Source organism: Pistacia vera, unplaced genomic scaffold (assembly GCF_008641045.1).
Source record: "Pistacia vera cultivar Batoury unplaced genomic scaffold, PisVer_v2 Contig82, whole genome shotgun sequence".
NCBI lineage: Eukaryota > Viridiplantae > Streptophyta > Magnoliopsida > Sapindales > Anacardiaceae > Pistacia > Pistacia vera.
This window is the reverse complement of record NW_022196690.1, coordinates 544,779-567,266: the sequence shown is the minus strand read 5'-3', so window position 1 is coordinate 567,266 and position 22,488 is coordinate 544,779. Positions and strand designations below refer to the sequence as shown.

The 22,488-nt window shown below is 34.1% G+C and overlaps 1 protein-coding gene, 3 non-coding genes and 3 pseudogenes across 4 annotated transcripts; 4 read left to right on the top strand and 3 right to left on the bottom strand.

Moving 5' to 3' along the window:
* The window catches only part of LOC116117609, a 32,136-nt pseudogene extending 16,999 nt beyond the window's left edge, over positions 1-15,137 (top strand).
* Positions 3,159-3,230, top strand: TRNAT-UGU. Its single transcript has one exon. It is a non-coding gene; the product is annotated as a tRNA-Thr (tRNA).
* LOC116117605 lies at positions 3,407-7,440 on the bottom strand. The gene is made up of 2 exons (XM_031403625.1): positions 7,299-7,440; positions 3,407-6,575 (listed from the first exon to the last, which is right to left on the bottom strand). The coding sequence occupies exon 2, from the start codon at positions 6,503-6,505 to the stop codon at positions 3,512-3,514; it is 2,994 nt and encodes a 997-aa protein (XP_031259485.1). The 5' UTR covers positions 6,506-6,575; positions 7,299-7,440; the 3' UTR covers positions 3,407-3,511.
* On the top strand, positions 10,693-10,763 carry TRNAT-UGU. The gene has a single exon. It is a non-coding gene; the product is annotated as a tRNA-Thr (tRNA).
* LOC116117604 lies at positions 11,001-13,367 on the bottom strand (annotated as a pseudogene).
* A 2,386-nt stretch (positions 15,138-17,523) lies between the features above and the next one.
* On the top strand, positions 17,524-17,595 carry TRNAT-UGU. The gene has a single exon. It is a non-coding gene; the product is annotated as a tRNA-Thr (tRNA).
* A 196-nt stretch (positions 17,596-17,791) lies between these two features.
* On the bottom strand, positions 17,792-20,373 carry LOC116117646 (annotated as a pseudogene).
* Positions 20,374-22,488: the final 2,115 nt, after the last annotated feature.

Sequence of the window (22,488 nt, the reverse complement as noted above, 5' to 3'; positions counted from 1 at the left end):
TGTAGAGTTTGAAGTTAACAGAGTTTAGCATTAGACTGACGATAGAGATTTGATAGGGACTTGAGTTCCGAAAAAAACTAGACAAAAGACTCGAAGATTTTTAGGGAATGAAATTTTATCAATGGCTAAATAGCTTACCTTCAGTGGAAAAAAAATCTCAACCTTCAAAACCCACACACAAACACCGCACAATGATATTTGTTTTCCAAACAAAAAACACACGCTTCAGAGTAAAGACCCTGCTTCCTTTGTCTATACAAAAACACTTTCTTTTTTAATTTTGTTTAGCTTTCTAAAGAAACAAAAATTTGTTTTTGCTTCTCTCTCTGGATATTCTGTAAAATTTTGTTGTCAGTTGAGACTGTGAGAGAGAGATAGAGAGAGAGGCTGAATTGAAGCGTTGGAAATTTTTTTTTTATAAATTAGGGACCCAAAGAACGGATCTGACGAGGTATGGGTTGGTAGGCTCCAGTCCACTGTAACGGAGTTTCCCTTTTGAAAATACTTTTGGTTTTGGATTCACATAAGGGAACTGAAACTTGGTGTTTGTCAAAATGTCCCTGTTGGCTTCTTGTTTAAACTTTCTGAATCTAACTATAACTAACTACATGGGTTTCTGGTTTCACCATTTCTAAGAAGATTTGTATTTGCAATTACATTATGTTATGTGATGTCCCCATTTCATGTACTTAGCATCTTAATTATTTTAATTAAGAGCTTTTATTAGGCTAAATTTTACAATAATATGTGTAATGATGAAGCGGGTTGGGCAATGATTTGAGAATTCACTATTGGATGGAATGCAATCAATTTTGTTCTGATTTTGTTGTCTAATTCATTACAATCTGCCTGTGCCTGTGCCTGAGCTTGAAGAATGACAATAACTCAATTGGGGATACGCAAAATCTTCCTGGGAATAGTATCTGATTTTCTATGCATCAAATATGGAAGCTACTTTCCATTTGTAATTTGACTGACCAAAAGCCAATGACAAAGGGCTAGCTGGCTTCTCTTAATTGCCATTTCCATAACATTCTCCTTTCTGATTTATTACCGTTTAAACTGGTCACAGCTGATATAATATGTATTTCTTTTTCTTCCCCAAATCATTGGTGTATAACAAGTAACAAACCAAGCTTCTGTGGTTGACTTGAATGATATTTGGATTGGCCCCTTTCAACATCAGTCCAAAACACTCTTTGGTACACTTCCTAGCACGCTGTCATGTGATGCCCCACAACACAGTTATTTTTACGGCTCTCATCTATTCACACTCTCTTCGGTTTTTCATGCAATCAATTAGTTCCATTACAAGAGAGAGTCGTAGGTGTATTTGAAGTTTGAAGTATGAATAGAGTTTATGACCCTTTATTAGAGAGTTTCTTATTTTTCAATAGTAATAAGCAATCTTGTAAAGATAAATAAACCCTTCTGTATCAGGTTTGAAGTTTGAACAACCCCAGAAATGTCCCCTTAACTTAAGAGACATTAAGAGTACAAGTGTGTAAAGCATAAAAGAAAATTATGAAGTTTGGAAGGTGCTCAAAAGACAAAATTCATAGGGTTTATTTTCTTAACATATATTATATATAATAGCTCAAGAATTATTTAATTGTGTTGGTATGTTGACACAACTCAAGTGATGGTGGGCCAAACCGAAACCCATAGAGGAGGAAATTTGTCAGCATCATAAGTTTGATCAATCACTCCAAAATTGATTGAAATTTGTCTACTTCTGAGCAACATGGACCAACTCAAACAGGCATTAATGGAGTAAATGTTGTCAGAAATCTTCAATTTCATGAGATTAGGATGCATGTCGGGTTACAAACAAACCCCATTATAAACTTTTCAACAATGTTACTATTTTAAATTTGCATTTCAGTTTTCAAAATGTAATATTAAGTTGTTTGAGTTGTGACAGCACTGCAGAGAACATTATCTGGAAAGTTGTGAGCTCCAGGCGCGCAATTGCACGGTCTTCACTGCTCATAATTAGGCCCATTATCAGGAAACTGTTTAAAGAACGACATTAGTTGGCTTAATTACCCTCATTATTTGCCCTAATAAATGTTAAGGCTACGGATACCAATAATTTACACTGAATATCTATGAGCATGGCTTATTTATGTTTATATTCCTAATCCTATTCCTCAAAATAATATTTGGTATATTATTTTTAAAATATTATTTATTATTTTAATTATTTTTAGATCCCATAAAATTATTATTTATTAAATACCATTTGAAAAAAAGTTTAAAAATTAGCAAAACATCCTCACGACGCAAGTAATTATTTATTTGTACTATAATGTTATAATTAATTAAGTAATTATACTTTAAATCTATAATGTAATGTTATAATTAAATAAATTTTTAATTATTTAATTAAGTAATGTACTAAATTAATAATGTAATGTTATAAACTTATAATTAATTAAGTAATCATTTAACTATAATATAAATATGTAATGATATACTTAGAACTTGATAATCGAAGTAAATAACTAAGTATTATATTATTATTCAATCAAATATACTATTTTATTCAAAAATAATTTTTTAATAACATTAAAACACTTTTAATTAGTCCTAATTCCAATTATACACTTAATTAATCAAAACTTTAATATTGATATATTATAACATATTAAAGTTTTTTATATGATGTAGTTTATATGTAATAAGTATAATTGTATATTTATTTAGTTAGGTTATTGTAAAAATTTAACTTTTTCCATTTAAAATTTGTTTATATGTAAAATTACAATGGACCCCCCATTTTTTATAGATATTTTAGCCCAGGTTCCAAAATAGGGTACCCGCTGCAGGTTTCAAGCCGAGTATCTACTACAGGTTCTTTTTTCTAGGTTCCGGTTCCTCCACATGTAGGAACCGGAACCGAAACTGTACAATATCGGATAAAAAAAATGGAACCAGAACCTACCCACACAATATCGATTTCGGTTCTGGTTTTGATTTTATCCACAGGTTCCGGTTCTACCGCTACCTGTGCTCACCCCTAGGCCTTTTTCTTGACATCCATTTGGGCCATTTCCAATTTATTCCTTATATAATTAAATACGAAATAGTAGAAATGTAAACGGTTGTAAAAGTGAGTAGAAAAATTATTTTAAGCTATATCTGAAGTCAAAGGAGCCCTTATAGCTCAGTGGTAGAGCTTCAGTCTTGTAAACTGAAGGTCCGTAGTTCGATCCTGCGTGAGGGCAATGTTTTGCTTTTTAAAATTTATTTTTCTTATTTTGATTGTCTTGAGTCTCAGACCAAGGGTCCAAGACAAGACAAAGCTTCAGAAGTTGGGGGTTTCATCTTATTTTGACAATTAATGTGTAATGTAGCTAAAAGAAGGAACATGTTAAAATGGAAGGACAATTCATTCAGGGATAAAAATGGTATGAGAATTGCTCTAAAATTGAATTGTTTACATCAGCTTTATTTGTAAACTCTGTATAATTCTAATGTAAATTATGCTTACAATAAAATATAAAATCTATGGTGAAGTAGTATGAATTTGAACATTTGCAAGAAGCCTGGTGAGTTTGCTTAGAGTTTCTCGAGCAGCTACTGTGTCTGGATGATCCTCACCACTAATTGAAGTTCTAATAAAAACTGCCTTCCTAATTAGATCATCTCCTATGTCAAATTGCCCTCCTCTTAGCATTAGCTTCGCCCTAGTTTCAAGCACTGTTGCTCTTGATAGTGCCAACTCTTGCCATAGAGATGGATTTAACTGTGCATTAGTCTTGACTGGCCTCCAACAAAGTGATTTGTCTATCAACTTCTCAACCGGGGTAACAAATTCGTGATCTGCCGCCTCCAAGGCATTTGTGCATAGACGTAGGAGTTCCAAAGCAGCGGTGCACTGAGATAATGTGATGAATGTCCTGATTGCAAGAGGCAAAACCAATTCTTTTACCAAGTATAACAACTGTGACACCTTGAGCTCAACAGCTTTTTGTTCAGTTCCGAATCCAAATGCCAAGAAACATGCTGCCCATATATGAGGCGAATGATGGAATATAGAACCACGACTGATGACAGATTGAACCACTGCATGAGCAACTCCAGTAACTGCTCTCTTGCGAGCATAAAGCTTGACAAGCTCATTGAAATGGATGTAACCTTGCCTGGTACTACTTCTTGCAATATTGAATCTCAACAACATAGAAGATGCTTCAGCTTCTGATCTCTTGGTATATGAGGAAGTTAGTCCACAACTCAAGGAACATAATAACTGTTTCCAAATTCGGGTTCCCTTATACTTCTCAGGTACTTTGTGAGCAGCGAGGAACAATAGGGATACCGGAATTGCAGTTGGTGCAAACCACCCACTTGCTAGGACCATTCTGGTTGCCAAGCTCCTTGGCCCATCAGCATGATCAAATATTGAGAAACACACCTCAAAGAGTTGTAGTAGGAAAGTATTTCTCCTCAACGAATGAGCTTCTCTACCACTCCATGATAGGTCCCTCAAGGGCATTCTGTTAATGGTATCCAAGAGCCTGCTTGGATTAATGGGTAGCTCAGACAAAATTGCACCCACAATCGCTAGGCCCATGGTTAGCCTTCCAACTTTCTCCTCAATTACCCTGAGGGCATCAACTTCTGCTATAGGGTAGTCCTTGACACCTCCCTGCATTAAAGTCATTGCTTCCACCCCAGACAAGTAGGAGAGTTTTAAAGGTTCCAAATTCATCACGCGAGAAAGGCGCGTGGATATTATAATGTGGGTCTCTCCACCAAAACGAGGAAGCAGATCCATTATAAGTTTGTGATCCCACCAATCCTTTTCACTCTCTAAGTTATCGATGATTACTAAAAATGGTATGTTTCTCATGAGTTCTTTGCGAACTCTAGAAATGGCAGCCTCTTCCTGCTCTTCGAAGCTTTTTATTCTGGTTTTCTCTGAGCAACTGTCAACCCCAACATCAACTTCTAGAAATGACCAGAGATTCAGATAATTCTGTCTTATATACCTGCTTTCGCCTCCTATCCATAGAACCATCTTGTATCTTTGCTGAAATCTATAGGCAAATTCCAGAAGAAGTTCAGTCTTGCCAATCCCAGAGTCTCCTGTTACACAAGCAATACCCTTTCCATACACAATCTTTGATGATCTTTTTCTCCTTGAATATCGTCCACCACTTTTAGCCCTTGGTTTTTCAGGAACGTCAGTGCTTTGCATCTCAATCTCCTTTTCTGACTCCTTCCATACCACTGGTTCTTTACCTTTCTTGCTGCCACTCTCCCTTTGCCGTTCCCTGCGTCTTTCCTCCAGTGAACTGTTCTTACTCCAACCAATCATAAAATTCTTTCTCTTGGGTCTAGCCTTAAGCTCAAAATAATCTCTTTCTGTGTCTCCACTAACATCACCAAAAAGTATAAATTCTAACTCTGATAATTCTTTCTTCCTGCCAATAAAATTCTCATTTCGAGGGAAAGGAAACTCCTCTTTATCCAACTTTTCTCTCCATTTGGTCAACCGCTCAACAACACTTCTCCTTCCTAACTTTGTAGCCAATAGTGTGACAGCCCTCAATATGCAATCTCTCCAATTACCTTCCTGAGCTTCCAATTTCCATTCGTCAACCCGAGAGAGGCCATTAACAGCTTCCCTCCATTCCTTCTCCAATCCTCCATAGAGAACCCATATCTCACCCCCATGTTTTTCCCACAGTTCTCCCCTCTTCTCAACTATATCCCTGACAAGGCAATCACCTGGACTTAAATCAAAGAATATCGGAACTAAATTCTTCTTGCTGGAAAAGAAACGAAGCTCCTCAATGCTATATGGATTTTTAAAAGACTTTCTTGTGAGGATCACAACCCCAAAAGAAGAAACATCCATTGCTCTCTCAACAATTCCATGTTTACGAGAATTTCTACATCGTGCTCTATCAGATACAAAGCAACTAATCCCTTGAATCTCCAATTCTGCAAGGAGCCAATTAGCAAACCTCAGTAAGGAGGGCTTGCGACCATGCACGCCTATGAAGACATCACAACTTCTCAGTCTGTTACAGTTAAGTGACACTGACACTGGATTATAGGACATTCCGTAGCTTCTCCCATGCTTTCTATGTTTCTCTCTTAGCGCAGAATAATCATAATCTTGGGTAATGCCATAACTAGAAAAATTGCTGTTAGAGATGCCGGTTGAGGTAGATACACGATCAAAGTTCTGGAAATCATTTAAAGCACATGCAGCAGGGGCCGCTGAAATATCTGACAAGTTAAATCTGACATTTGCTAGAGATTCTAGATCTGGAATGCCTGAACTGGAACTAAAAGGATCAGCACTTAAAAGTCTGCTATCACATTGAGCATCGGAACGTGTTGATTCTGATAGTTGACACGTTGGTGATCTTGGAGAGAAAAAGGGAGACTGATTTGCTGAAAAGAACGCTGAAGATGATGATGACATATTCCTTGAAGTTGTGATGGGCAGTGACCCAAACCTGGAGCTATCTTCTCCTATATCCATACTTATGAAATTTCCCGCCTCCAAAAGATATTAAACCCCATGCACGCCTTCTAGAAGATAAGAAGCCATACTGAAATGGATAATATAGCTTTAGTAAGCAACCAATCTCCCTTTAAAGGAACAGAAATACAGGAAAAAAATTGGTATTAATAAATTCTTTATCCATCATTATCATTTCAACAGTTAATCAATCAAGCATTGTCATCCTAGTCAATAATTCCACAATGACAATGGAGGAAAGCATCATCATTCATAAATTAACCCAAAAAAATAAAAATAAATAAATAACTGTAAGCCACAGGGAGAAAAGCTGAACAGCATCAAAATTAACAAATATTCATAACATTTAAAACAGATTCTTAAACTTGAGTACAACAAAGCTAAAAAATTTAAGAAAGGAAAGAAAACAAAACGACCTTTTGGGAACAATACAGATTCAGAAATTGTGGAAAAGTTTCACAAACATTCATAATTGGTAACTTGGTACCTAAAATGGTGATAAATATATAACGATACAGACAACATTTTTCAGCTATTAAGCTTCAAAGATCCATGTAACCAGATTCAGATAAAATACATAGATGAAAAGGGTAGAAAAAGACAACGAGACCCGTTGCCAAAATTTGAAAAGAAACTCAATAACTATCATCACTGAAGCTTGAAGAAAGACCATTATAGATCTAAACAAGCTATTTCAAATATAAAGAAAGCTTTAAAATGAGAGACCCACTTCTGAATATAATAGAAAAAAAAATTATAAATTTTCAACGGTAATTCAGATCTGAGAACTTACTCGGCTTTAAAGCTTGAAAATGGTATCATAGATTCAATGTTTGCCCCCAAATTAATCAACCCAGTTGCTTTAATCCAATGATAAACCCGAAATTTTTTTAAATTTTGACTCAGCCAAATCTTTTGAGTGTCATTTGCAACCAGTGCACCGAACTGCAAAACAATAATTGAATTTATAAATAATCACCAAAAGAAAAAAGAAAAAACACTTGTAAAAGAGTGAAAAGGGTATCTACATGTGAGCTTAAAACTCACGAGTGTTCAATCAAGATTGATAAACATGTTGAAAATGAGTAGTCCAAATGTAGAGTTTGAAGTTAACAGAGTTTTAGCATTAGACTGACGATAGAGATTTGATAGGGACTTGAGTTCCGAAAAAAGACTAGACAAAAGACTCGAAGATTTTTATGGAAAATGAAATTTTATCAATGCTATAAAATAGCTTACCTTTTCAGTGGAAAAAAAATCTCAACCTTCAAAACCCACAACCACAAACACCGCACAAGCTATATTTTGTTTTCCAAAAACAAAAAACACACGCTTCAGAGTAAAGACCCTTGCTTTCCTTTGTCTATACAAAAACACTTTCTTTTTTAATTTTGTTTAGCTTTCTAAAGAAACAAAAATTTGTTTTTGCTTCTCTCTCTGGATATTCTGTAAAATTTTGTATGTCAGTGAGACTGTGAGAGAGAGAGACAGAGAGAGGCTGAATTGAAGCGTTGGAAATTTTTTTTTTCTTTTTTTATATAAATTATGGGACCCAAAAGAACGGATCTGACGAGGTATGGGTTGGTAGGCTCCAGTCCACTGTAACTGAGTTTCCCTTTTGAAAATACTTTTGGTTTTGGATTCACATAAGGGAACTGAAACTTGGGTGTTTGTCAAAATGTCCCTGTTGGCTTCTTGTTTTAAACTTTTCTGAATCTAACTATAACTAACTACATGGGTTTCTGGTTTCACCATTTCTAAGAAGATTTGTATTTGCAAGTACATTATGTTATGTGATGTCACCATTTCATGTACTTAGCAACTTAATTATGTTAATTAAGAGCTTTTATTAGGCTAAATTTTACAATAATATGTGTAATGATGAAACTACAGTAACACTTATTAAATCTTTCTTTGAGATTATGTGTATGTGATAAAGGTTTAATTTTTTTTTTTTTTTTTTTTTTGACTTGAGTAATTATTATTTAAGGGTAAATGTATCAATAATTTTTCAATTAAAATGTGGATATGAATATTATATTATGCCTTTACTAGGTGTAGCGTTCGGTATCCTACATTTTTCAGGAGAATTGAAACCGGAACCGTATAGTGCAGGTTCCCAAAAAAAGAAACCGGAATCGGAACCGCACAATTTAAGTTCTTAAATTCAAGGAACCGGAATCTAAAATGCAGGTTCCGGTTCCTTTCCCGGGTACCCTAAAAAAATCAATTACTCCCCTATTAGTTTAAAAAATGATAAAAATACCTTCAAAGTTTACAAATACACCCCACAAATTTTGATTACTTTTTCATTTGTGTCCATGTGGCTCATAAATCCTCTAATCTCTAGGCACACTTGAATTCAATCAATTCATCACAATTCACATAAATTCCTCAATCAAACAAAACACAAATAATAATTAAACAATCATACTATAAATCTATAATTTAATATTACAATTAATTAAATTTTTAATCATTTAATTAAGTATTTGTCCTATATTTATAATGAAATACTATAATTAATTAAGTAATCATACTATAAATCTATAATGTAATGTTATAATTAATTAAATTTTTATCATTTAATTAAATAATGTACTAATGTAATAAATTACTAATGTTTATAAGTAATATTATAAATTTATAATTAATTAATAATTATTTAACAATGTAATATTATAATTAATAAAGTCATCTACTATAAATTTATAATGTAATGTTATATTAATTAATTTTCTAATCATTTAATTAAGTTTGTGGAAATTAGACTAATGTTTATATATAATGTCATAACTAATTAAATAATCTTTTTATATATATTTATAATTAATTACATGATTAAACTATAATGTAATGTTATAATGAATTAAGTAATCATACTATAAATCTTTAATGTAACATTATAATTAATTAAATTTCTAATCATTTAATTAAGTATGGTACTAATGTTTATAATGGAATGTTATAATTAATTAAGTAATTATTTAATTAAGTAATCATTCGTTTATATATAATGTTTAATAATTACGTAATTATACTATAAATTTTATAATGTATATAAATTATTAATTTCTAATCATTTAATTAAGTATTATGCTAATGTAATAATTACTGATGTTTATAATATAATGTCATGATTAATTAAGTAATCATTTAATTATATAATATTATAATTAATTATGTGATCATACTATAATATATGTTAAATGAATAAGTAATCATACTATAAATATTAATTAATTAAATTTTTAAATCATTTAATTAAGTGTTGTACTAATGTTTATACTGAAATGTTATAATTATTAAGTAATTATCTATAAATCTGTATGTTATAATTACTAAGTAATTATTTATTGTACTATAATTTATAATTAATTAAGTAATTATCCTTTAAATCTATAATGTAATGTTATAATTAATAAATTTTTAATTATTTAATTAGTAATGTACTAAATAATAATGTAATGTTATTAAACTTATAATTAATTAAGTAATCATTTAACTATAATATAATATGTATGATATACTTAGAACTTGATAATCGAAGTAAATAACTAAGTATTATATTATTATTCAATCAAATTACTATTTTATTCAAAATAATTTTTTTAATACATTAAAACACTTTTAATTAGTCCTAATTCCAATTATACACTTATTAATCAAAACTTTAATATGATATTATAACACATATTAAAGTTTTTATATGATGTGTTTATATGTAATAAGTATAATTGTATATTTATTTAGTTAGGTTATTGTAAAAATTTAACTTTTTCCATTTAAAATTTGTTTATATGTAAAATACAATGGACCCCGACCATTTTTTATAGATATTTTAGCCCAGTTTCCAAAATGGGTACCCGCTGCAGGTTTCAAGCCGAGTATCACTACAGGTTCTTTTTTCTAGGTTCCGGTTCCTCCACTTGGAACCGAACCGAAACTGTACAATTCGGATAAAAAAAATGGAACCAGAACCTACCCCACACAATCGATTTCGGTTCTGGTTTTGATTTTATCCAAGTTCCGGTTCTACCGCTACCTGTGCTCCCCCTAGGCCTTTTTCTTGACATCCATTGGGCCATTTCCAATTTATTCCTTATATAATAAATACGAAATAGTAGAAATGTAAACGGTTGTAAAAGTGAGTAGAAAAATTATTTAAGCATTATCTGAATCAAGGAGCCCTTATAGCTCAGTGGTAGAGCTCAGTCTTGTAAACTGAAGGTCCGTAGTTCGATCCTGCGTGAGGGCAATGTTTTGCTTTTTAAAATTTATTTTTCTTTTTTATTGTCTGAGTCTCACCACAGACAAACAAGCTTAGAAGTTGGGGGTTTTCTTATTTTGACAATTAATGTGTAATGAAGCTAAAAGAGGAACATGTTAAAATGAGGACAATTCATTCAGGATAAAATGGTATGAGAATTGCTCTAAAATTGAATTGTTTACATCAGCTTTATTTGTAAACTCTGTATAATTCTAATGTAAATTGCTACAATAAAATATAAAATCTATGGTGAAGTAGTATGAATTTGAACTTTGCAAGAGCCGTGGTTTTGCTTAGAGTTTCTCGAGCAGCTACTGTGTCTGGATGATCCTCACCACTAATTGAAGTTCTAATAAAACACGCCTTCCTATTAGATCATCTCCTATGTCAAATTGCCCTCCTCTTAGCATTAGCTTCGCCCTAGTTTCAAGCACTGTTGCTCTTGATAGTGCCAACTCTTGCCATAGAGATGGATTTAACTGTGCATTAGTCTTGACTGGCCTCCAACAAAGTGATTTGTCTATCAACTTCTCAACCGGGTAACAAATTCGTGATCTGCCGCCTCCAAGGCTTTCGTGCATAGACGTAGGAGTTCCAAAGCAGCGGTGCACGAGATAATGTGATGAATGTCCTGATGCAAAGGCAAACCAATTCTTTTACCAAGTATAACAACTTGACACCTTGAGCTCAACAGCTTTTTGTTCAGTTCCGAATCCAATGCCAAGAAACATGCTGCCCTATATGAGGCGAATGATGGAATATAGAACCACGACTGATGACAGATTGAACCACTGCATAGCAACTCCAGTAACTGCTCTCTTGCGGCATAAAGCTTGACAAGCTCATTGAAATGGATGTAACCTTGCCTGGTCTACTTCTTGCAATATTGAATCTCAACAACATAGAATGCTTCAGCTTCTGATCTCTTGGTATATGAGGAAGTTAGTCCACAACTCAAGGAACATAATAACTGTTTCCAAATTCGGGTTCCCTTATACTTCTCAGGTACTTTGTGAGCAGCGAGGCCAATAGGGATACGGAATTGCAGTTGGTGCAAACCACCCACTTCTAGGACCATTCTGGTTGCCAAGCTCCTTGGCCCATCAGCATGATCAAATATTGAGAAACACCCTCAAGATTTGTAGTAGGAAAGTATTTCTCCTCAACGAATGAGCTTCTCTACCACTCCATGATAGGTCCCTCAAGGGCATTCTGTTAATGGTATCCAAGAGCCTGCTTGGATTATTGGGTAGCTCAGACAAAATTGCACCCACAATCGCTAGGCCCATGGTTAGCCTTCCAACTTTCTCCTCAATTACCCTAGGGCATCAACTTCTGTCATAGGTAGTCCTTGACACCTCCCTGCATTAAAGTCTTGCTTCCACCCCAGACAAGTAGGAGAGTTTTAAAGTTCCAAATTCATCACGCGAGAAGCGCGTGGATATTATAATGTGGGTCTCTCCACCAAAACGGGAAGCAGATCCATTATAAGTTTGTGATCCCACCAATCCTTTTCACTCTCTAAGTTATCGATGATTACTAAAAAGGGTATGTTCTCATGAGTTCTTTGCGAACTCTAGAAATGGCAGCCTCTTCCTGCTCTTCGAAGCTTTTTATTCTGGTTTTCTCTAGCAACTGTCAACCCCAACATCAACTTCTAGAAATGACCAGAGATTCAGATAATTCTTCTTATATACCTGCTTTCGCCTCCTATCCAAAGACCATCTTGTATCTTTGCTGAAATCTATGCCAAATTCCAGAAGAAGTCAGTCTTGCCAATCCCAGAGTCTCCTGTTACACAAGCAATACCCTTTCCATACACAATCTTTGATGACTTTTTTCTCCTTGAATATCGTCCACCACTTTTAGCCCTTGGTTTTTCAGGAACGTCAGTGCTTTGCATCTCAATCTCCTTTTCTGACTCCTTCCATACCACTGGTTCTTTACCTTTCTTGCTGCCACTCTCCCTTTGCCGTTCCCTGCTTCTTTCCTCCAGTGAACTGTTCTTACTCCAACCATCATAAATTCTTTCTCTTGGGTCTAGCCTTAGCTCAAAATAATCTCTTTCTGTGTCTCCACTAACATCACCAAAAAGTACAAATCTAACTCTGATTTCTTTCTTCCTGCCAATAAAATTCTCATTTCGAGGGAAAGGACCTCCTCTTTATCCACCTTTTCTCTCCATTTGGTCAACCGCTCAACAACACTTCTCCTTCCTAACTTTGTAGCCAATAGTGTGACAGCCCTCAATATGCAATCTCTCAATTACCTTCCTGAGCTTCCATTTCCATTCGTCAACCCAGAGAGGCCATTAACAGCTTCCCCCATTCCTTCTCCAATCCTCCATAGAACCCATATCTCACCCCCATGTTTTTCCCACAGTTCTCCCCCTCTTCTCAACTATATCCCTGACAAGGCAATCACCTGGACTTAAATCAAAGAATATCGAACAAAATTCTTCTTGCTGAAAGAACGAAGCTCCTCAATGCTATATGGATTTTTAAAAGACTTTCTTGTGAGGATCACAACCCCAAAAGAAGAAACATCCATTGCTCTCTCAACAATTCCATGTTTACGAGAAGTTCCAGAGCTTTCTTCGCTTCAAATTTCTTTGCAGATCTGGTTAATGTATTTGAAGTTTTTCTTCCTCAACTTCTCTTGTATCCTAACCCATCAGACCCATTGAATGGAGAGGCTGCTGCTCTAATGATGCGTGATCGTACTACTTTTGAACAAAGAGTGAAAGGTATCAACTTAAAAATTACTTATGTCTCTACCTGTGCATTCCCATTTCCAGATGACTTGTTTGAGTATCAAATCCACAATTCATTTTTCTCATTTTTTAATTGATAGATCCTTGACCAAACTTGATGTGCTCTGATTTAGAGCATGATTCTTTTCTATTTGGTTTTAGCTTGTAGGGAGTTGTGAGTTCACTCTCTAATAGAAATGAAGTGAAGCCAACAGAAATGTTCCTTGTCTTCTAACCAGGGCTCTGGGGTTGTGTGAATATTCGTATTGCAGGGACATGTTACTTCCAAGAATTTGAAGAATGAAACTGTTTACCTTATTTTATTTTCTGATTATAGGAGCAAGGTTGGATGCATATGATAGTCATTTTAAGCTGAGCAAGAACCAACTTTTCAACTCTCTTTACTTGCTTAGCTTTAGAGGAGAATTTTAAATGCTCAAAAGATTCTTCCTCCGGGTTGGAGCTGCAAGTGTTGTTCAAGTTATATATTCATATAAATTGGGAAGAATTGGTGAAGGTAGATACATTCAGCTGGTACATTAACTGGGGACATGGTTGTATTTAGACGTGGAAAGGATGGATTAGCTGTCATTTATATTAAACATTGGAAATTATTAGGGTGTTGAAGAGCAGCTATGTTCGTTGCTTTCTTTACTGTATGATCTTTGCAAAGAATTGATTTACAAGAATTTCGTTTACTAGGGAAACTTTGCAGTGTTCTGGTGTAATTCTAAGAAATTGGTTATATATACCATGAGAGATGATGTTGTTTTTATTGCTGTTGGCCTGTTAGGATGTCTTTTCAGTATCAACTCTGTTCAATGTAGCGATGTAGTGGTAAACCAAAGGGATGGGAGATTTTGAATTTCCATCATGTTATCGTACCATCTGACCAATTGTGAATTTCTTAGGCGATAAGTGAATGTCCTTTGTTTCTCCTCGGCTGCAAATTGTTTATTTTTGGGTTCAGAGCGTGTAAAAAAGTTAGAAGGTTTTCTTGTCGGGCTATAGTGTGTTTTTGTATTTTTACAGGTGGGAAAGGTAGGTTTTGAAGCATTTGTGACCAGAAATTGTAAATTTGAGTCACAATCAAGTTACCATTGAGTTTGACCCATATGCAACAATGTTGTTTATATTGATCGTGGCGATGCATAGATATAAATTCCGAGTTCTGACCTCATGGACGATGTGTTTGATTTTGTAGAGTATTGTGAGAAATATGCCAAGCCAGAAGATGCTGGTCAGGCCACAGAGGAAAAATCAAGTGATGAGGAGCTGAGTGAAGATGAATATGCATCAAGCGATGAAGCAGTAGCTGGACAACCTGATCCTTAGGTGCAAAAGTGCACCCATTAATTGTCTGTTGTACATTGTATTCAGCTCCTGGAAAATGGAACCTGAAAAAACTGAAGGCTCATGGAAAAACTCCTGCCCCTTCTGTCTTTATTTTCCATGGATGCTGTGTAAATTAATCAACTTTGTCTTAATGTTTCAAATATTCATTTACTGTTGGGACTTAAAAACTCTGCTTCTTCTTGCATTTGCTCTTCACATGTATCCATATTGTGTGAATGCCTGCAAAAATAATGTTTTAACTTTTATATCTACAATTTCTCACGTTTTCTCCACAATATATAGTTGTTCTATCTTGAACACTCATTTGTAGAAAGATAAATTGAAGTTCCCTTTATATACCTTATATACTAACTTAACTCTTATAATAATCTTTCTTTGAGAGTATGTGTATGTGACAAGGTTTTAATTTTTTTTTTTTTTTTTTTTTGCCTTGAAAGTATTTTATTATTTAGGGTAAATGTATCAGATATATTTTTATTAAATGTGGGATATGAGTATATTTAATCCTTTACTAGTGGGTGAGCGGTTGCCGGGTATCCTACATTTTCTCAGGGAAGGAAACCGGAACCGTATAGTGCTTTCCCAAAAAGAAACCGGAATCGGAACGCCAATTTAAGTTCTTAAATCAAGGAACCGGATCTAAATGCAGGTTCCGGTTCTTTCCCGGGTACGCCCATAAAAATCAATTACTCCCCCTATTAGTTTAAAAAATAATAAAAATACCTTCAAAGTTTTACAAATACACCCCTAACAAATTTGATTACTTTTTCATTTGTGTCCAATGTGCTCCTAAACCTCTAATCTCTAGGCAACACTTGAATTCATCAATTCATCACAATCACATAAAATTCCTCAATCAAAACCAAACACAACTAATTCATAAACAATCATACTAATAAATCTATAATTTAATATACAATTAATTAATTTTTAATCATTTAATACTCTTTGCTAATATTTATAATGAAATACTATAATTAATTAAGTAATCATAGAAACTATAAATCTATAATGTAATGTTATATATTATTAATTTTTAATCATTTAATTACATATGTACTAAGCTAAATTCTAATGTTTATATTGTAATATTATAAATTTATAATTAATTAAATAATTATTTTACACTGTAATATTATAATTAATTAGTATCATACTAATAAATTTATAATGTAATGTTACATTAATTAAATTTCTATCATTTATTAGTATTGTGGTAAATTAGACTAATGTTTTATAATATAAATTCCATAAACTAATTAATAATCTTTTTTATATATAATGTTATAATAATTACTGATTAAACTATAATGTAATGTTATATGAATTAAGTAATCATACTATAATCTTAATGTAACATATAATTAATTAAATTTCTAATCATTAATTAAGTTTGTACTAATGTTTTTAAATGGTGTATAATAATTAAGAATTATTTAATTAAGTAATCATTCGTTTTAAAATAAGTAATGTTAATTTTACGTAATTAACATAAATTTATAATGTATATTATATTAATTAACTTTCTAATCATTTAATTAAGTATTATGCTAATGAATAAATTACTGATGTTTATAATTAATGTCATGATAATTAAGTAATCATTTTAATTATATAATATATAATTAATTATGTGACATACTAATAAATATGTTAAAATGAATTAAGTAATCATACTATAATAATTATTAAATAATTAAAATTTTTTCATTTAAAATTAAGTGTTGTACTATGTTTATATGAAATGTTATAATTAATTAAGTAATTATTCTATAAATCTGTATGTTCTAATGACACTAAGTAATTATTATTGTAACTATACTGTTATAATTAATTAGTAATTATCTTTAAATCTATAATGTAAATGTTATAATAAATAAATTTTTAATTATTTAATTAAGTAATGTACTTAAATTAATAATGTAATGTTATAACTTATAATTAATTAGTATCATTTAACTATATATAATATGTAATGATTACTTAGAACTTGATAACTCGAGTACAATAACATAAATATTCTTATATTATATTCCAAATATACTATTTTATTCAAAATAATTTTTTAATAACATTAACAACTTTTAATTAGTCCTAATTCCAATTATACTACACTTAATTAATCAAACTTTAATATGATATATTATAACATATTAAAGTTTTTTATATATGATTTATTATATGTAATAAGTATAATTGTCTTTTTGAGTTAGGTTATTTAAAAATTTAACTTTTTCCATTTAAATTTGTTTATATGTAAAATTACCATGGACCCCCCATTTTTTATTAGATATTTTAGCCCAGGTTCCAAAATAGGGTACCCGCATGCAGGTTTCAGCGAAGCGAGTATCCTACGACATTCTTTTCTAGTTCCGGTCTCCTCCACATGTAGAACCGAACGAACTGTACCAATATCGGATAAAAACATGGAACCAAACCTACCCACACAATTCGATTTCGGTTCGGGTTTTGATTTTATCCCAGGTTTCCGGTTCTACCGCTACCTGTGCGCCCCTAGCCTTTTTTCTTGACATCCATTTGGGCCATGCCAATTATTCCTTATATAATTAACATACGAAATAGAGAATGTAAACGGTTGTAAAAGTGATAGAAAAATTTTAGCTCTATCTGAATCAAAGAGCCCTTATAGCTCAGTGGTAGAGCATCAGTCTTGTAAACTGAAGGTCCGTAGTTCGATCCTGCGTGAGGGCAATGTTTGCTTTTTTTAAAATTTATTTTTCTTTTTTAATTGTCTGAGTCTCACACAACGACAAAGCTTAGAAGTTGGGTTTATCTTATTTTGACAATTAATGTGTAATGATAGCTAAAAGAAGAACATGTTAAAATGAAAGGACAATTCATTCAGGATAAAAATGGTATGAGAATTGCTCTAAAATTAATTGTTTAATCAGCTTATTTGTAAACTCTGTATAATTCTAATGTAAATTATGCTAACAATAAATATAAAATCTATGGTGAGTAGATATATTTGAACATTTGCAAGAAGCCTGGTGAGTTTGCTTAGAGTTTCTCGAGCAGCTACTGTGTCTGGATGATCCTCACCACATTGAATTTCTAATAAAAACTGCCTCTCCTATTAGATCATCTCCTATGTCAAATTGCCCTCCTCTTAGCATTAGCTTCGCCCTAGTTTCAAGCACGTTTGCTCTTGATAGTGCCAACTCTTGCCATAGAGATGGATTTAACTGTGCATTAGTCTTGACTGGCCTCCAACAAAGTGATTTGTCTATCAACTTCTCAACCGGGTAACAAATTCGTGATCTGCCGCCTCCAAGGCATTCGTGCATAGACGTAGGAGTTCCAAAGCAGCGGTGCACTGAGATAATGTGATGAATGTCCTGATTGCAGAGGCAAAACCAATTCTTTTACCAAGTATAACAACTTGACACCTTGAGCTCAACAGCTTTTTGTTCAGTTCCGAATCCAATGCCAAGACCTGCTGCCCATATAGAGGCGAATGATGGAATATAGAACCACGACTGATGACAGATTGAACCACTGCATGAGCAACTCCAGTAACTGCTCTCTTGCGAGCATAACAGCTTGACAAGCTCATTGAAATGGATGTAACCTTGCCTGGTGCTACTTCTGCAATATTGAATCTCAACAACATAGAAAATGCTTCAGCTTCTGATCTCTTGGTATATGAGGAAGTTAGTCCACACCTCAAGGAACATAAACTGTTTCCAATTCGGGTTCCCTTATACTTCTCAGGTACTTTGTGAGCAGCGAGGCAATAGGGATACTGGAATTGCAGTTGGTGCAAACCACCCACTTACTAGGACCATTCTGGTTGCCAAGCTCCTTGGCCCATCAGCATGATCAAATATTGAGAACACACCTCAAGAGTTGTAGTAGGAAAGTATTTCTCCTCAACGAATGAGCTTCTCTACCACTCCATGATAAGTCCCTCAAGGGCATTCTGTTAATGGTATCCAGAGCCTGCTTGGATTAATGGGTAGCTCAGACAAAATTGCACCCACAATCGCTAGGCCCATGGTTAGCCTTCCAACTTTCTCCTCAATTACCCTGAGGGCATCAACTTCTGCTATGGGTAGTCCTTGACACCTCCCTGCATTAAAGTCATTGCTTCCACCCCAGACAGTAGGAGTTTTAAGGTTCCAAATTCATCACGCGAGAAAGGCTCGTGGATATTATAATGTGGGTCTCTCCACCAAAACGAGGAAGCAGATCCATTATAAGTTTGTGATCCCACCAATCCTTTTCACTCTCTAAGTTATCGATGATTACTAAAAGGTATGTTTCTCATGATTTCTTTGCGAACTCTAGAAATGGCAGCCTCTTCCTGCTCTTCAAGCTTTTTATTCTGTTTTTCTCTGAGCAACTGTCAACCCCAACATCAACTTCTAGAAATGACCAGAGATTCAGATAATTCTGTCTTATATACCTGCTTTCGCCTCCTATCCAATAGACCATCTTGTATCTTTGCTGAAATCTATAGGCAAATTCCAGAAGAAGTCAGTCTTGCCAATCCCAGAGTCTCCTGTTACACAAGCAATACCCTTTCCATACACAATCTTTGATGATCTTTTCTCCTTGAATATCGTCCACCACTTTTAGCCCTTGGTTTTTCAGGAACGTCAGTGCTTTGCATCTCAATCTCCTTTTCTGACTCCTTCCATACCACTGGTTCTTTACCTTTCTGCTGCCACTCTCCCTTTGCCGCCCTTTCGTCTTCCCTCCGTGAACTGTTCTTACTCCAACCAATCATAAATTCTTTCTCTTGGGTCTAGCCTTAAGCTCAAAATAATCTCTTTTCTGTGTCTCCACTAACATCACCAAAAGTAAAATTCTAACTCTGATAATTCTTTCTTCCTGCCAATAAATTCTCATTTCGAGGGAAAGGAAACTCCTCTTTATCCACACTTTTCTCTCCATTTGGTCAACCGCTCAACAACACTTCTCCTTCCTAACTTTGTAGCCATAGTGTGACAGCCCTCAATATGCAATCTCTCCATTACCTTCCTGAGCTTCCAATTTCCATTCGTCAACCCGAGAGAGGCCATTAACAGCTTCCCTCCATTCCTTCTCCAATCCTCCATAGAGAACCCATATCTCACCCCCATGTTTTTCCCACAGTTCTCCCCTCTTCTCAACTATATCCCTGACAAGGCAATCACCTGGACTTAAATCAAAGAATATCGGAACTAAATTCTTCTTGCTGGAAAGAAACGAAGCTCCTCAATGCTATATGGATTTTTAAAAGACTTTCTTGTGAGGATCACAACCCAAAGAAGAAACATCCATTGCTCTCTCAACAATTCCATGTTTACGAGAATTTCTACATCGTGCTCTATCAATACAAAGCAACTAATCCCTTGAATCTCCAATTTGCACGGAGCCAATTACAAACCTCAGAAGGAGGCTTGCGACCATGCACGCCTATGAACATCACAACCTTCTCAGTCTGTTACAGTTAAGTGACACTGACACTGGATTATAGGACATTCCGTAGCTTCTCCCATGCTTTCTATTTTCTCTCTTAGCGCAGATAATCAAATCTTGGGAATGCCATAACCGAAAAATTGCTGTTAGAGATGCCGGTTGAGGTAGATACACGATCAAAGTTCTGGAAATCATTTAAAGCACATGCAGCAGGGCCGCTGAATATCTGACAGTTAAATCTGACATTTGCTAGAGTTCTAGATCTGGAATGCCTGAACTGAATAAAGGATCAGCACTTAAAAGTCTGCTATCACATTGAGCACGGAACGTGTTGATTCCGATAGTTGACACGTTGTGATCTTGGAGAGAAAAAGGGAGACTGTTTAGCTGAAAAGAAACTGAAGATGATGATGACATATTCCTTGAATTTGTGATGGGCAGTGACCCAAACCTGGACTATCTTCTCCTATTCCATACTTATGAAATTTCCCGCCTCCAAAAGATATTAAACCCCATGCCCGCTTCTAGAAGATAAGAAGCCATACTGAAATGGATAATATAGCTTTAGTAGCAACAATCTCCCTTTAAAGGAACGAAATACAGGAAAATTGGTAAATAAATTCTTTATCCATCATTATCATTTCAACAGTTAATCAATCAAGCATTGTCATCCTAGTCAAAATTCCACAATGACAATGGAGGAAGCATCATCCATTCATAAATTAACCCAAAAAAAAACTGTAAGCCACAGGGAGAAAGCTGAACAGCATCAAAATTAACAAATATTCATAACATTTAAACAGATTCTTAAACTGTGAGTACAACAAGCTAAAATTTTAGAAAAGGAAGAAAACAAAACGACTTTTTGGAACAATACCGATTCAGAATTGTGGAAAAGTTTCACAAACATTCATAATTGGTAACTTGGTACCTAAAATGGTGATAAATTCAAGCTCAGCTATTAAGCTTCAAAGATCCATGTACACCAGATTCAGATAAAATACATAGATGAAAAGGGAAAAAAGACAACGAGACCCGTTGCCAAAATTTGAAAAGAAACTCAATAACCATCACACGAAGTTGAAGAAAGACCATTACGATCTAAACAAGCTATTTAAATATAAAGAAAGCTTTAAAATGAGAGACCCACTTCTGAATATAATAGGAAAAAAAATATAATTTTCAACGGTAATTCAGATCTAGAACTTACTCGCTTAAAGCTTGAAAATGGTATCATAGATTCATGTTTGCCCCCAATTAATCAACCCAGTTGCTTTAATCCAATGATAAACCCGAAAAAATTTTTAAATTTTGACTCAGCCAAATCTTTGAGTGTCATTTGCAACCAGTGCACCGAACTGCAAAACATAATTGATTTATAATAATCACCAAAGAAAAAAGAAAAACCACTTGTAAAAGTGAAAAGGGTATCTACATTGAGCTTTAAACTCACGAGTGTTCAATCAAGATTGATAAACATGTTGAAAATGAGTAGTCCAAATGTAGAGTTTGAAGTTAATGGAGTTTTAGCATTAGACTGACGATAGGGTTTGATAGAGACTTGAGTTCCGAAAAAGACTAGACAAAAGACTCGAAATTTTTATGGAAATGAAATTTTATCAATGCTAAAAAATAGCTTACCTTTTCAGTTGAAAAAAAATCTCAACCTTCAAAACCACAACACACAAACACCGCACAAGCTATATTTTGTTTTCCAAAACAAAAACACGCTTCAGAGTAAAGATACTTGCTTTCCTTTGTCTATACAAAACCTTTTCTTTTTTTTTTTGTTTAGCTTCTCCATAGAAACAAAAATTTGTTTTTTGCTTCTCTCTCTGATTTGTAAAATTTTGTAGTCAGTGAGACTGTGAGAAGAGAAGAGAGAGAGGCTGAATTGAAGCGTTGGAAATTTTTTTTTTTTTTTTTATATAAATTATGGGACCCAAAAGAACGGATCTGACGAGGTATGGGTTGGTAGGCTCCAGTCCACTGTAACTGGTTTGCCCTTTTGAAAACTTTTGGTTGATTCCCATAGGGAACTGAAACTTGGGTTTGTTCAAAATGTCCCTGTGGCTTCTTGTTGTAAACTTTTCTGAATCAACTATAACTAACTACATGGGTTTCTGGTTTCACCATTTCTAAGAAGATTTGTATTTGCAAGTACATTATGTATGTGTG

Coding starts and splice junctions, on each gene's coding strand:
- LOC116117605 (XM_031403625.1), bottom strand. CDS start 6,505: ATGGATATAGGAGAAGATAGCTCCAGGTTTGGGTCACTGCCCATCACA.